Genomic DNA, 13,362 nt, shown 5'->3' with positions numbered 1-13,362 from the left:
GTGATAAGATTTCAGATTCATGATACACTGGTATGGCCTCAACTGATTGATTACATTACATTATGGAAAGTGATGACATTGCATTACATTTTAGATGTGAGGTAATTACATTTCATTACATTACATTGTGGAAGGTAATCTGCTCTGTCCAAGGCCAAATGATTTAATAACATGTACATACTCCATCTCTACATGTCTGTCATTTTGTCATACTGTGGTGGCTTGTGTGTTGCTGTGGTGCTGGAAGCTATGCCACCAATATTTCAAATACCAGCAGGGACATCCATGGTGGACAGGTTTCAGCAGAGTCAATAAAATAGTCAAAACACAGGTAAATATCTTTCTGGTATTCTCTGCTTTCAGCCAAGATCAGTCTGACAACAGCAATGATATTCCTTGTTCTATGTTCTCTTCTGAATCTGGCTTAAATTTCTGGCAGTTCCTTGTCAATGTACTGTTGTAACCATTTTTGAGTTATCTTCAGCAAAATTTTACTTGCATGTGGTATTAATGGTATTGTTCAATAACGTCCACATTCTGTTGGATCACCTTCCTTTGGAATGGGAACAAATATGGATCTCTTCCAGTCAGTTGGACAGGTAGCTGTCTTCCAAATTTCTTGGCACAGACAAGTGAGTGCCTCCAGCATTGCATCCATTTGTTGAAACATCTCAATTGGTATTCCATCAATTCCTGGACCCTTGTTTTTTGCCCATGCCTTCACTGCAGCTTGGACTTCTTCCTTCAGGCCACCAGTTCTTGATCATATACTGCCTCCTGAAATGGTTGAACATCAATTAATGAGTTTTGGTTCAGTGACTTTGTATTCCTTCCATCCTCCCTTGATGCTTCCTGCATTGTTCAATGTTTTGCCCATAGGATCCTTCAGTATTGCAACTTGAGGCTTGAATGTTTTCTTCAGTTCTTTCTGCTTGAGAAATGCCAAACCTGTTCTTCCTTTTGGTTTTCTAACTCCAGATCTTTGCATATTTCATTATGATACTTTGTCTTCTAGAGCCACCCTCTGAAATCTTCTGTTCAGCCTTACAAGTGATAATAGAAATGCATATAAAGTGTTGTAGAAACAATAAGGAAGGAGTGGATCATGCTGACTTGAGAGTTTAGGAAAGACTACAAGTAGGAAGAACCATTTAAGATGAATATTTTAGTGTGAATATGAAAACATTGAAAGAATGGAGAAGAGGTGGGTATATTCAAAGTTTGGGAATTTTATTTTGGAGGCCAAATTTTTGCCAGTATTGCTGTATTTAGTTTAATGCTGGAGAATAGTTTATAGGATAAGATTGCCTCAGAATGGCCTACAATCTTTGTAAGGCCAATTGACTGCTCTATTTATAACTTCCCACAGGGTAGCAGAGGCTAAGATGAGGGTAAATTGATAAATATCATACAATGTGAAACAGGAGAGAAGGGCATCCTTCTATTCAGCAATTTACCTAAATTACGCATTTCTCACTTCCTCCAGTTTCTTTAAGAACAAACAAAAATGTGGAGAAAAAAAAACTCGAAAAAATCTCAGCTTTGATTTTCTAAGAAAAAAAACCTATTATTGACGAGAGGTCAGTAAAAATGAATGTGAATGTTAATTTATTCTTTCACTGCTTTTTTTTTTTTTTTAATCCAGAAATAACCCTGCTCTTTGGTATTGCTGCCCAACAATCTCCTGGCTGGCCAACAGCTTTTACTCCACACAGCACAGTCTCTGAAGCCATCTTTTTCGAGTGTTACTGCTCTTTGCAGTTTTCCTTGCCCAGTGTACCTGCTATTTTCCATGCTGTTAAATCAGCAAGTCCCATACTTCTTCATGCTCTGACTGGCGCTGTCCCACACCAGCCATCAGCTACTATTCCTTGAGGTTGTTTTTCTTTTGCTGCACTGGTATAATTAAACTCCATCAATCACCCAAGTATTTCCAGCATCTGGGAATTAGCTTTATTAGTTTCAGAAATGAGGACCTAGAGGAATTCTTTGTAAGCATGAAAGCACAAAATTTAAGGAAAAAATGTAAAGGGAATCTAGGAAGCATGGATTGCAACAGAATTAGCTCAAGTCATCCTACTCCTCTTAGTGGCTATTTGCTGTTTAATGATGCCTTACAGAATGAAGCAATGTGGGTGATATTTAAAAGCAAACAATTCAACTCACAAAGTACACGGTCCATGATATAAATAAAATTTGTTGAGGTAATGCTATTAAACAGTAAACCCAAAAAAATTTCTAAAAGAAGATAACACAGAACACTCAGAAGCATTCACTGCTTCTTAGCGCCACAGCAAATGAGTCATTATTGGTTTGAATCCCACCACCAGCAGAGGGCACGTTGCTTCAAGCAGAGCCAAAGGTCACCTAACATGTTATTAGCAATCTGAGCACCATTGTGGCTGAAGTCTTAGCCAAAATTCAATTTTTAAACAGGACTTTTTTCTTTAGATGATTCTCTTCATTAGTTCATTCATAAATCTGTTTTTAATGATCTGGGATAGAAATATTCATCCACTAGAAAGTAACACTGATTAACAAGTACATCAGAAACTGTGACTTTTGTTTTTCCTAATCTATAAGTGTTGCTTTTTTCTTTTTTAATGAGGCAGAATTGAATCAACTTTTATGCAACATAATTTTCATATTTGCTTTTAAATATTTTTTAAAGCTTACACTAAATAAATGGATTCAGAAATAAATAAAATTTTATTCAACGAAGTCTCAATTATTCCACATCTGGAATTTAAGTTTTATTTAAAAATGTGCAATAGAAGAATATAAAATAACCATGTTGTTATTGTTAGTGGCCGTTAGGCAGCCCCTCTCTCACGGCAAGCCCATGCACAATGCAACAAAATGGTCCCCAGTCCTCTGCCATCTCGATAGTCAGTTGTGGACTGAACCATTGTGATACATAGGGTTTTCTCTGGCTGATGTTTGAAAGTAGACTGTCAGGACTTTCCTCCTATTCTGTCTTAGTCTGGAAGCTCTGCTGAAACCTGTCCAACACTGTAACAGTGCATGAGCCTCCACCAACAGATGGGTGGTGACTGCACGTGAAGTGCACTGGCTGGGAATCAGACCCTGGTCTCCTCCATGGAAGGCAAGGATTCTGCCACAGAACCACCAGTGCCCCCTAAAATAAACACCAAACCAAAACCAAACCAGTTATTGTGGAGTCAATACCAACTCACGGCTACCTCACATGTGCAGAGTAGAGCTATGCTTCATAAGGTTTTCAAGGTAGTGGCGTGGTGGTTAAGAGCTATGACTGCTAACCAAAAGGGTGGCAGTTTGAAGCCACCAGGTGCTCCTTGGAAACCTAGTTCTACTCTGTCCTATCGGGTCAGCATGAGTTGGAATCAACTCAACGGCAATGGGTTTGGTTTTGGTTTCATCTTTTGGAAGCAGATTGCCAGACCTTTCCTCCAAGGTGCTTCTGGGTGGGTTAGAACTACTAACCTTTTGATTAGTAGTTGGGTGCTTAACGAATTGTGCCATCCAGGGACTCCAAAGTAAATAGTAAGCTCTAAAGTTTTTATAACAGTATATTCAGAATATGGACAGCACTGTGAGTGATGTGTGAGAATTTTAGAGAAAATTTAGGCTGTCTTAAACATCTAGTGCTGCTGACAGAAATACCACAAATGGATGGCTTTAACAAAACAGAAGTTTATTCTCTCACAGTCTAGTAGGCTAAAAGACCAAATACAGGGCATCAGCTCCAGGTGAAGGCTCTCCCTGGGGAATCTGGAGGAAGGTCTTTTTAATCAATCTTACTCTGGACTAGGAGCTTCTCTGTGCAGGAACCCCGGGTCCAAAGAATGCACTCTGCTCCCGGCACTGCTTTCTTAGTGGTATGAAGTCCCCTGTCTCTCTACTCTCCTCTCTTTTATATCTCAAAAGATTGGCTTAAGACACAATCTAGTCTTGTAGACTTCATCAACATAGCCACCGTGAATCCATCTCATTAACATCATAGTGACAGGATTTACAACACACAGGAAAATCACATCAGATGACGAAATCTTGGACAATCACACAATACTGGGAATCATGGCATAGCCAAACTGAGACACATACTTTTGGGAGACACATTTCAATCCATGACGTAGTTTGAAATATTTTTTCATTCCCAAAAAAGCAGAAGGCTATAGACTCTAAAATATTTATTTTAAAATAAAGTGTATGAGGTAGAAAGGAAGATGGAGAGCCTTTAATAACCTTCCTAATAAAATAAGACCATGATTCCATGCAAGCTGGAATTGGAGGAGAGAAACACCTCTATTCCTCTAGTTCTCTTTAATGTAGAAACAGTAGATGAAAACACGTGCTTACGTGTGCAAGATTGCCAGTCGAGGTGAAACTAGGTCTCTGTGAGTATCATTAATGGTATTAAAAATTAATGAGTAAGTCATGGTGGTTGGAGCCTCAAAAAAAAAAAAAATGAGTCAGAGGATGCTCTATACCTCTCGTTTTTAGCCAGTGGGCTTTGCCCAGTGCTAAGGATCTTCACAGTAAAATTAGGTTGTCAGAGCCTCAGGAACAGATCTGGTGCTCAGAAGGAGCCCATTCACTAGAGGGCTATGACTGGCGCTCAAAATTTCAAATCACATTGCTACCTAGAAACACATTTGATAAAGCAGGTCATCTTCCTCTTGTTTAATCAACCATGTTTAAAAATGAATTTGGCACAATACCTTGTCATTTAAATATTTGTCAAGTACTATGTACTTTGATGCAACTTAATTTCAAAGAAATTCTTCTTTTAAAAATATATATTCATTTTGACTTCACTTCCCTCAGATTAAATGCTTGATTCTAGCTATTGTCATATAATAAAATATGCATTTTGAACATTTTTAATCCCTAGTAAATAATAATTTAAAGGTTCCAGGCTATTTTACATTTATTTTGGGGATGCTCCACTGCTTTTCCAATGTAACATTTCATTGCTATTTATTTCTCATTCCTGCCAAGACTTTCTCATACTGTTTCTGCCCTCTGGAAAAATGCTCTAAAATACTTTTGAGACTTGCACTAAGGAACACTTTTTCTTTTTTTTAACTCATGACTGCATAAGCCCAGTTTGTTTTGTTGAATTCCTCCTGACATGATTGTTAATATTTACCATATTTTCTTTTTATCTTGCCATCACATCTTGCATGGTAGTTTTAGTACAAGCCTGAATTTTTGCTAGGTGTCTGCTTTTTCCCTTTTGCTGATATTAAAAATATATATATTATCAAGCACGTCTTCAATGTGAAATAAAAAAAATCAGACATCAAATAATTCAGCTTACTGAATTCCATTTTAAAATATTGTCTGCCCAAAGTATGTTTCACAAGGGCAGAGATCTTTGCTTTGCTCACATATATAACCCAAGTCATCTGGCGTATAAGAGGTAATAAATGCAGTTGAATAAGTTGTACACATTCTTTTTAAAAATAAGATGTTCAAAAATTGTTTTCTTATTATTTCATAATTATATGACACAACCCAACAAACCAAACCCGATTCATAATGACCCTATAGGACAGAGTAGAACTGCCCCATAGGATTTCCAGGGAGCAGCTGGTGGATTCAAACTGCGCACCTTTTGGTTAGCTCCCAAACTCTTAACCACTGTGCCCCTAGGGCTCCAGCATTAGGTATGATTATTGGTCCTTGGAGACACAACACAAAGACACTCAGCTCTATGAAAGTCAGAACTGTCTATTAATTTATAGCTCCAAATGAGAGAAGGTTGCCATGAGGGCCACACAGGGGGTTGTACCTGCAGCAAGAGTTATAGTAAACTGGAACTATAGGAAGTGGGTTATATATGGCAAGTGGGGTGGGACTAACTAGGTTTCCTGGGCTTCCTGGGGGTTGGGTATTTTGAGTAATTCTGCAGGCCCAAGGAAAAAGAAGCCATCCCTAGGTGCTAGGCATCTGGGAGCCTCTGGCAATAGGGTTCATTCACTGTAACCCAGGAATGTTAGAGTTGATAAGGGGAATAGTTGGGGTATAAGCTTAGCCAACTGCCCATAAGGGGAAACCGTGCCATAATCTCAAAACTGGGTCAAGACAAAAAAAAAAAAAAAAAAAACAGTCCTTGTTAATATTATGTAACACTTAGGAATTTGAAAAAGATTTGCTTGTATATTTTATATGCTGTGACCATAAATGCTAATCAAAGTGAATTTATTAACACCCTGAATTAGGAAACAGTAAAACTGAACGATGACCACTAGTACAGTAGTGAGGAACTTCAAAAATTTAAATTCTGAAATTCTTTTGTAAGTCTTTTAATTCTTCAAAAGAATTAAACAAATTCTTCAAAATTCATATTTAAATTATTTTCAAAAGTGTGATATAAATTTGAAAAAAGCTGTTATAAATCAAACACCTTCATCTCTTCCTCCCTCAAAACAAAAAAGTGAGCCAGGAATGTGTAGGTGTATCTAATTCGGAAAAAAGGTTATAATTAGTACAGAAACTTTACAAAAGGCAATACAGATGAGCCGAATGAGTAGGGGGAGCAGGTAAATATAAAAGAGGGTTGGGAAAGCCCCAGGAGGAAAACATACTTAATTTCATTTACCTAGACTACAGTTATGGAGCCCTGGTGGCCCAGTGGTTACGAGCTCAGCTGCTAACCAAAAGGTCAGCAGTTCGAATCTACCAGCTCCTCCGTGAAAACCCTATCAGGCAGTTCTACTCCATAGGGTCACTATGAATTGGAATCAATTGCACAGCAACTGTTAGGCTGTAGTTATATTCGTTTCTGCTGTACCGTACTATATTTAAAATTTCATAGTCCAGTACACTGGGCTGTAAAATAACCCATGCAATCTGGGGGACTTTTCACTGGAATGCATGAAAAAGTAAAAAATCACTCATGTCTATTTTTATTACATCCTTGTCTATAATGTTCATATTATTTAGAACCATATAAAATAGTTATTTCGTGGGTTATTTTACATGATTCAACCTGAAATGAAAATGTACAATAAATATTTATATATGGAGATCAGTGCTCAAATTACAAATGAATTACACTGTGGAAATTTTTAGAAAGCCCTGGTCTAGTCAATTTATAATATAAGCACCTCCCACCCTGCCTCCCTCAAAAAACAAAAAACTACAACAAAAAAAGATAAAACGTGTTTAAAGGGAAAAATGATTCATTTTTTTTCTCACTTTTAGTCATAATTATATTAAATCCTAATATCTGTTTCTTGTAGGTATGATTGTCTAATACTTTCAAAGAGTTCTTTCCTGTATTCTATGAGTTTCCCTTTCGAGTTCTGTTTTCTAAACTTGTCAAGATCATTCTCGTTGATTACACTGACTGAACAAGCGGGTCATGCAGTTTGACTGCTGGTGGTGTAGAAATATTCAGCCAAATCATTGCTATGTTCTGAAGAATTATTGATTGAAACCTCATTTTTTTTTTCTTTTTCTTTTTAGGTTTTGTTAAAGCCCAAGATTTTCAATAGTAAAAACAAATAATTTTCTGTTTGGTAAAATTCTATGACTTGATTTCCTATGCTGAAAACACTCTCTGTGAAGGTTTTAAAAAACACTTCCATTCGTTGTCAGAGGGTTTGGTCTCTCTACTGGGGAGCATGTGCTTCAAAGCTTTAATTTGGACATCAGCCCCAAACCAGAAGTCTGTCTAGTCCCTACAGTGTGTGTCATACAAACCTTCACTAGTATTTTTCCTACCTTGTACAAATTCACAAAATTCTAGAATTAGACATTTTAGACAAATAAAATAATTTCTATTTTTCTCTATACAATTAACACTTCAAATTTACTACTGGGCTTTCTTTTTCTCTATTCTAGGGTTACAGTGCATAAAACAAGCTCCCCAAGCCCTTATATGACTTTCCTTTTTAAAAACGTATTTATGTTAATAGTTCATTCAGTTAACTAAAAGTGTGTATTGACACATAAAAATAGAATAGGCTGCAAAGACTATGTACTTGTAAATCTTTTCCCTGTATTGCGAAACTCTGCCCCAAATAAACAGTTGAAAATCCCAAGGATCTTAGGTTTTTGCACTAAGTCAGGCTGTGTTTTGTAGTCCTTAGCATTATAATTTTGGATAGTTGTTTTTCAAACTTCTCTTTTCTTTTATGCCTCCATGTGGACGGGCACCTTTGCAAATTTAGATTTGTTTTTAACCACCTGTGTTCAATAATATTCACAAATGATATTATTAGTATTTTTTTTTTTTTCCTACTGTGTTAAAATTCTGATCCTGGTCCTGTAGAGTGCTTATCCAACTATCTCCTGGAAAATGAAAATTTCAATCAATTTTTTAAATAAGAATAAGGAAAGTGTTAACATAAAGACTTCAAACTAAATTGTCTTTTGAGGTAATGGAATTTTTAGAATTCAGTTGGTAGAATTTCTTTGTTACTCAGATGAGCAACAATTAATGTCACAAAGTGGTAAAAGATAATTGAATCAATATTAGCTCACTGTTTAATTACCTCCTGGGAAGGAGGTGAATCAAGCCCAATAATCATTTTCATTACAATGCCAGGTTGGGGGCGGCAATATTTTTTACTGGTCATTCCTAGTTTAGAGTAAGGTGACACAATTTGTTTAGTGCAGCCCTCATTTTGTTTTCAAATATATTCAAGATTTACTTACAAAAACAAATAAAGTGTCTCTCATTTTCATTTCATTTCACTTTGCTTCTCAACAGTTTTGACCATGTAAACAACCCTTTTTCTCTATATGTTTCTGTAATACTGCACCATGGACCTGGCTATTGCTCTCACCACCCACAAGAAAAAAAAAAAAAAAAAAACAGAAGACTCCCCTTTTGGTACTTCTCAATTAATGGCACAATAACACCACTTAACACAAAGCAGAAAAGCCAGAAACTTTGGTGTCATCCTTGACTGTTTCCTATGCTTAACCCCTGAATTTACTTAAATAACCAAACCAAAACCAGACCATTGCCGTTGAGTAGATTCTGACTCATGGTGACCCTATCTATAGGACAGAGTAGGGCTGCCCCAAAGAGTTTCCAAGGAGTGCCTGGTAGATTCGAACTGCCGAACCTTTGGTTAGCAGCCATAGCACTTAACCACTATGCCACCAGGGTTTCCCTATTACTTAAATAATACATTTAAATTAATTTAAATAAAAAGACTTTTATAGCATTTACCATGTGCCAAGCACTCCTAAGCCCTTTACAAAAATTAACTCATTTAATATTCATAACAGGTGAAAAAAACAAGGCATAGAGACATTACATAGAGCTGCTCAAGGCCACAAAATTATAAATTGCGAAGCTAGAATTTGAATCCATGCACTTAGCGTGACACTGTGCTGCCTCTCCAATCAATGATTAAGTTTGTTACTTCTTCCTCATAAATACCTCGCAAATTCCTCTGCTTTTCTTCATCTCTGCTGCCATCACGCTAATCCAAAACAACGTCATCCTTCACATGTTCATCATACACCTTCCTATCCAGGCCATTACACGTTCACAAGAATGATTTCTTAAAAACACAAACGTGATCATTTTTAGACCCTAGCTTAGAAGTTTCCAGTGGCTTTCCATTGAGGTTAATATAAAAATCATCTTCCTTTAAGAATCAACACCTACTCTGCAGTCTTCCTCTCCTCCTTCCTCATCATTTTCTGTGTTCCAGGCATATTGAGCTTCCATTAATTTCTCAAATGTCCCATGCTTCTTCCCACCTCTTCTTCTGAACCTCTTCATATGCATTTCCTTAGGCCAGGGTTTCTCAATATTCTCAACCTTTTGGGCCAGACAGTTCTTTGTTGTGAGGGGCTGCTCTTGTGCATTGTAGGTTGTTTATCAGCATTCTGCCTCTACCCAACTAGATGCCAGTAGCATTCCCCAGTTTTGACAACTAAAAATATCTCCAGACATCGCCAAATTCCTCCCGAAGGCAATTGACAACAACTGCTTTAGACTTAAAAGTTCTCACCCCCTCTTTTGGTTATTTCTCTGCAAAGCTCAGCAGCCAAAGTTACTTCCTCAGAAAAACCTCTAATCTCTGAGATCAGATATTGCAGATTGGGTTCCCCAGGAAGCAGACGCTGAGACTAAGATTAGTGTGCAAATAGTTCATTATAAAGTATTTTGGGATAAATACCTGTGGAAGGGATGGAAATAGGATCAAGTAGAAGGAGAGGTTGGGCTGCAATGCTATTTCAACAAAGGTATCACTTAACTCTACTGACGGCTGAAATGGGCATGTCCCTTCTGAGTTGTCCTGAGTTGGAGCAAGAGAACAGGGCATTTTTACCCCTATGGTGTCTAGTCGTGATCTGCACGGTGTTCTGGGAAAGGGTGTGAGCTTAAGCTCGGCAACTGTCTTTAGTGGAGGAAACTCACTTAGAAGGCTGATACTAGACTTCCGATCAACATGGCACCATAGACAAAAGCAGCATGCCGTCCCTCCACAGCAAAGATCCAAAAAACTAAGTAAAACACAGAAAAACGTCATTCCTGGAACCTGAAGTGCCAAATGAAGAGCTAGAGAACTCAGCCAAACACAGACCGGAGTAAGAAACTGACAGAGGATGGAGAGCAAGGGGAGATATGTGCGGAGGGCCCCCTCAGCTAATGCAGCACGGGTCCGCCATCTTGGACTCCTGTCAGGGATCAGCAGACAGGGAGCACCGGAAAGCAGCTTTGCCCAACTCCCAGCAGGAGACAGAGCACCCAGTAACCAGCGATACACACTTTCCCATCCCCCATTCTCTCCCCTGCTGCTGTACCTTCAAGCTTCCTGGCTGGCTGTGGTGGCTCGCTGGCCAAAAAGTGCAGCATCCATGCCACATGGATTTTCCCTACCCACATCGGAGATCAGCGGTCAGGGAGCACTGGAAAGCAGCTTCAGGAAGTTCCCACAGGAGACAGAGCACCCGCTAAAGAATGATATATGCTTTTCTAACCCCTCCCCGCCCCGCCACCTTCAGCCTCCTCTGCTTCCTGCCAGCTGCAGTCTCTTGGCTGGGAGGCAACTGCTTTGGCCTCAGGCTGCTTGGATTTGCCCTGCCTACACTGGCCCAGCCCCTGAGCAGATATTGCTTTTTTCTGTCTCATTTGGTTTTTTCTGTGCCTTCTATGACCTCCCCCTCCTTTCTCTGGAACACCTGGATCTGTATGCCACCTTTGCTCCTTCTTAAAAGGCTCTGAAGCCACGCTCTACTGGGAAACCATTCCTCTGGCCCTCAACACCATGCTGGTGGGATCCCTGGGGCTTTTTTTTTTCTTTCTTGTTTTGCTTTATTCTGTTTTGTTTCTTTGTTTTCCTTTTCTTTTTGCAGCTTGGGAGCCCCTGTTAGCCAGGCTGCACTATACAGCTGAGGACCCACTCCCCCAATTTGCCCAGCCATGTAGGTGGGATCCCTAGAGGCACTTCTTTCTTTCCTCTCTCTTTTACCTTTTCTGTCTGTTTTCATTTCTCAGTTCTTGTCTGTCTACATTTATCTTCTGTTCCTGCCCCCGGTCTTAGCAGCCCCACCAGTGGGACTCTGGGACTCCTGGGGGCTTTTATTTTCTTTTCCAAATTTTTATCTAGTTTTTTTCCTTTCTTTTCCCCTTTGCTTTTCTCCATTTCTCAGTTTCTCATTTCTCCACTCCAATGGTAAGCTCCCTTAGCTTTTTTTTTTCTCTTTCTTTCTTTGCTTGTTTCTTTTTTTGGCTCCTGTTTTTCTCTCCTCTTTACCATACACTTATTAGCCCCACACATCAAAACCTCCCCCCTCCTTCCTGCCTAACTGTAGGTGCTCTGAACATCACACCTCTGAGCAGCCCAGGCACAGCCTACTGGAACTTGCCCAGCACTAATTCCTGGCCTGCCCTGTCAGCCCTAGTATGTGTTGTAAACAACCTATCCCAGCCCCTCGCCTTCAGCTGGACGTGCCCTGCTGCACCACAGCTGAATGGCCTTGCCCATTGGACAAGGAGGTGAAACGTATCATGACTACAGATGAGCAAACAGCAAAGAATGCAAAGCCCACCTGCTCAGACATAACAAAATAAAACAAAAAAGCAGGACAAAAGAAACAAATCTACAATCGAGAAATGAAAGAAATAAGTACTGAATGTCCCGAAGACAGCAGACAATATCAAAACATATAAAAAAACAGGAAAGGATGGGTCCAGTAGGCATCCAAAAGAAAACACCAAATGACTTTCCAGTAGAAGAAAAGGCACTAGAACTACCTAACAGGTAATTCAAATCTCTAATATTCAGAGCAATCCAAAAGTTGAAACAAAAAGCAGACAAAAATGAGGGAAAAAATAGACAAATTTTTGGAAAAGGCAGACAAATTCATGGAAAATACAGACCAAAAAAATGGAAGAATTCAGGAAAGTACAGGAACAAAATGCCAAAAAAAATGCACAACTGAAAATCATACAAAAACGACAATTAGAAATCCAAAAGATAAACAAGATTTCAGAAATGGACAGTATCATTGAAGGGCTGAGGAGCAAGTTTGAAACAATGGAAGACAGAATCAGCAAAATTGAAGACAAACACTTGGATACAACTCTGAGGAAAAATCAGGAAAAAAAATGAAGAAATGCTGAGAATTATGTGGGATACAGTCAAAAGCAAAAATTTGCAAGTGATTGGAGTTCCAGAATAGGGAGATTAAACAGGAAACACAGAGATCATTGAAGAATTGCTGACAGAAAACTTCCTTAATGTCATAAATGATGAAAAACTGACCATCCAAGAAGCTCGACAAACCCCATATAGGATAGGCCCCCCCAAGAAAAACACCAAGGGATATCATAATCACACTCACTAAAACCAAACACAAAGAAAAAATCCTGCGAGCAGCTTGAGAAAACAAAGTCACATACAGAGGAGAAACATTAAGACTAAGCTCTGATTATTTGGCAGAAACCATGCAGGCAAGAAGGCAGTAGGATGACATACATAAAACCTTGAAAGAAAAAAATTTTCAACCAAGAATAACATATCCTGCAAAACTTTTGTTCAGTTATGATGGTGAAATTAGGACATTACCAGATTAGACAGACATTAAGGAAATATGTAAAAACCAAACCAAACTTACAAGAATTATTAAAGGGAGTCCTTCGGTCTGAGAACAAACAACATCAAATCACAGCCTGAATCTAGGATGTAAGATCATACCAGCCAGATGCCAAAGTAGGAAATATAACTCTCAAGGACTACCCAAAACCAAAACAATTGCAACAGGGAACCAGAGAGGTTAATCTATAAATGGCAACAATGTCAGAACAATAAAAGAGGGAATAAATGTTATAGGTATAGAACTTTCTAATGGAAAGGAAGGCAAGGCAATACCAAGTAACAATAAGAACCTATTTCCTAG

The 13,362-nt window shown here is 38.7% G+C and overlaps 1 protein-coding gene across 2 annotated transcripts in view; it reads right to left on the bottom strand.

Moving 5' to 3' along the window:
- NAF1 (nuclear assembly factor 1 ribonucleoprotein) overlaps window positions 1–10,976 on the bottom strand; it is a 147,264-nt gene extending 136,288 nt beyond the window's left edge. Inside the window, exon 1 of one of the 2 annotated variants that reach the window (XM_049905511.1) lies at window positions 10,765–10,976. In XM_049905511.1, coding sequence (XP_049761468.1) covers window positions 10,765–10,846 — 82 coding nt within the window. In that variant the 5' untranslated portion in view covers window positions 10,847–10,976. The remainder of the gene's footprint in view (window positions 1–10,764) is intronic. The other variant, XM_049905512.1, reaches the window with a different exon arrangement.
- Between the last annotated feature and the right edge of the window lie 2,386 nt (window positions 10,977–13,362).

This window comes from Elephas maximus, chromosome 13 (assembly GCF_024166365.1).
Source record: "Elephas maximus indicus isolate mEleMax1 chromosome 13, mEleMax1 primary haplotype, whole genome shotgun sequence".
Lineage (NCBI taxonomy): Eukaryota > Metazoa > Chordata > Mammalia > Proboscidea > Elephantidae > Elephas > Elephas maximus.
This window is presented reverse-complemented; position numbering and strand designations above follow the sequence as displayed.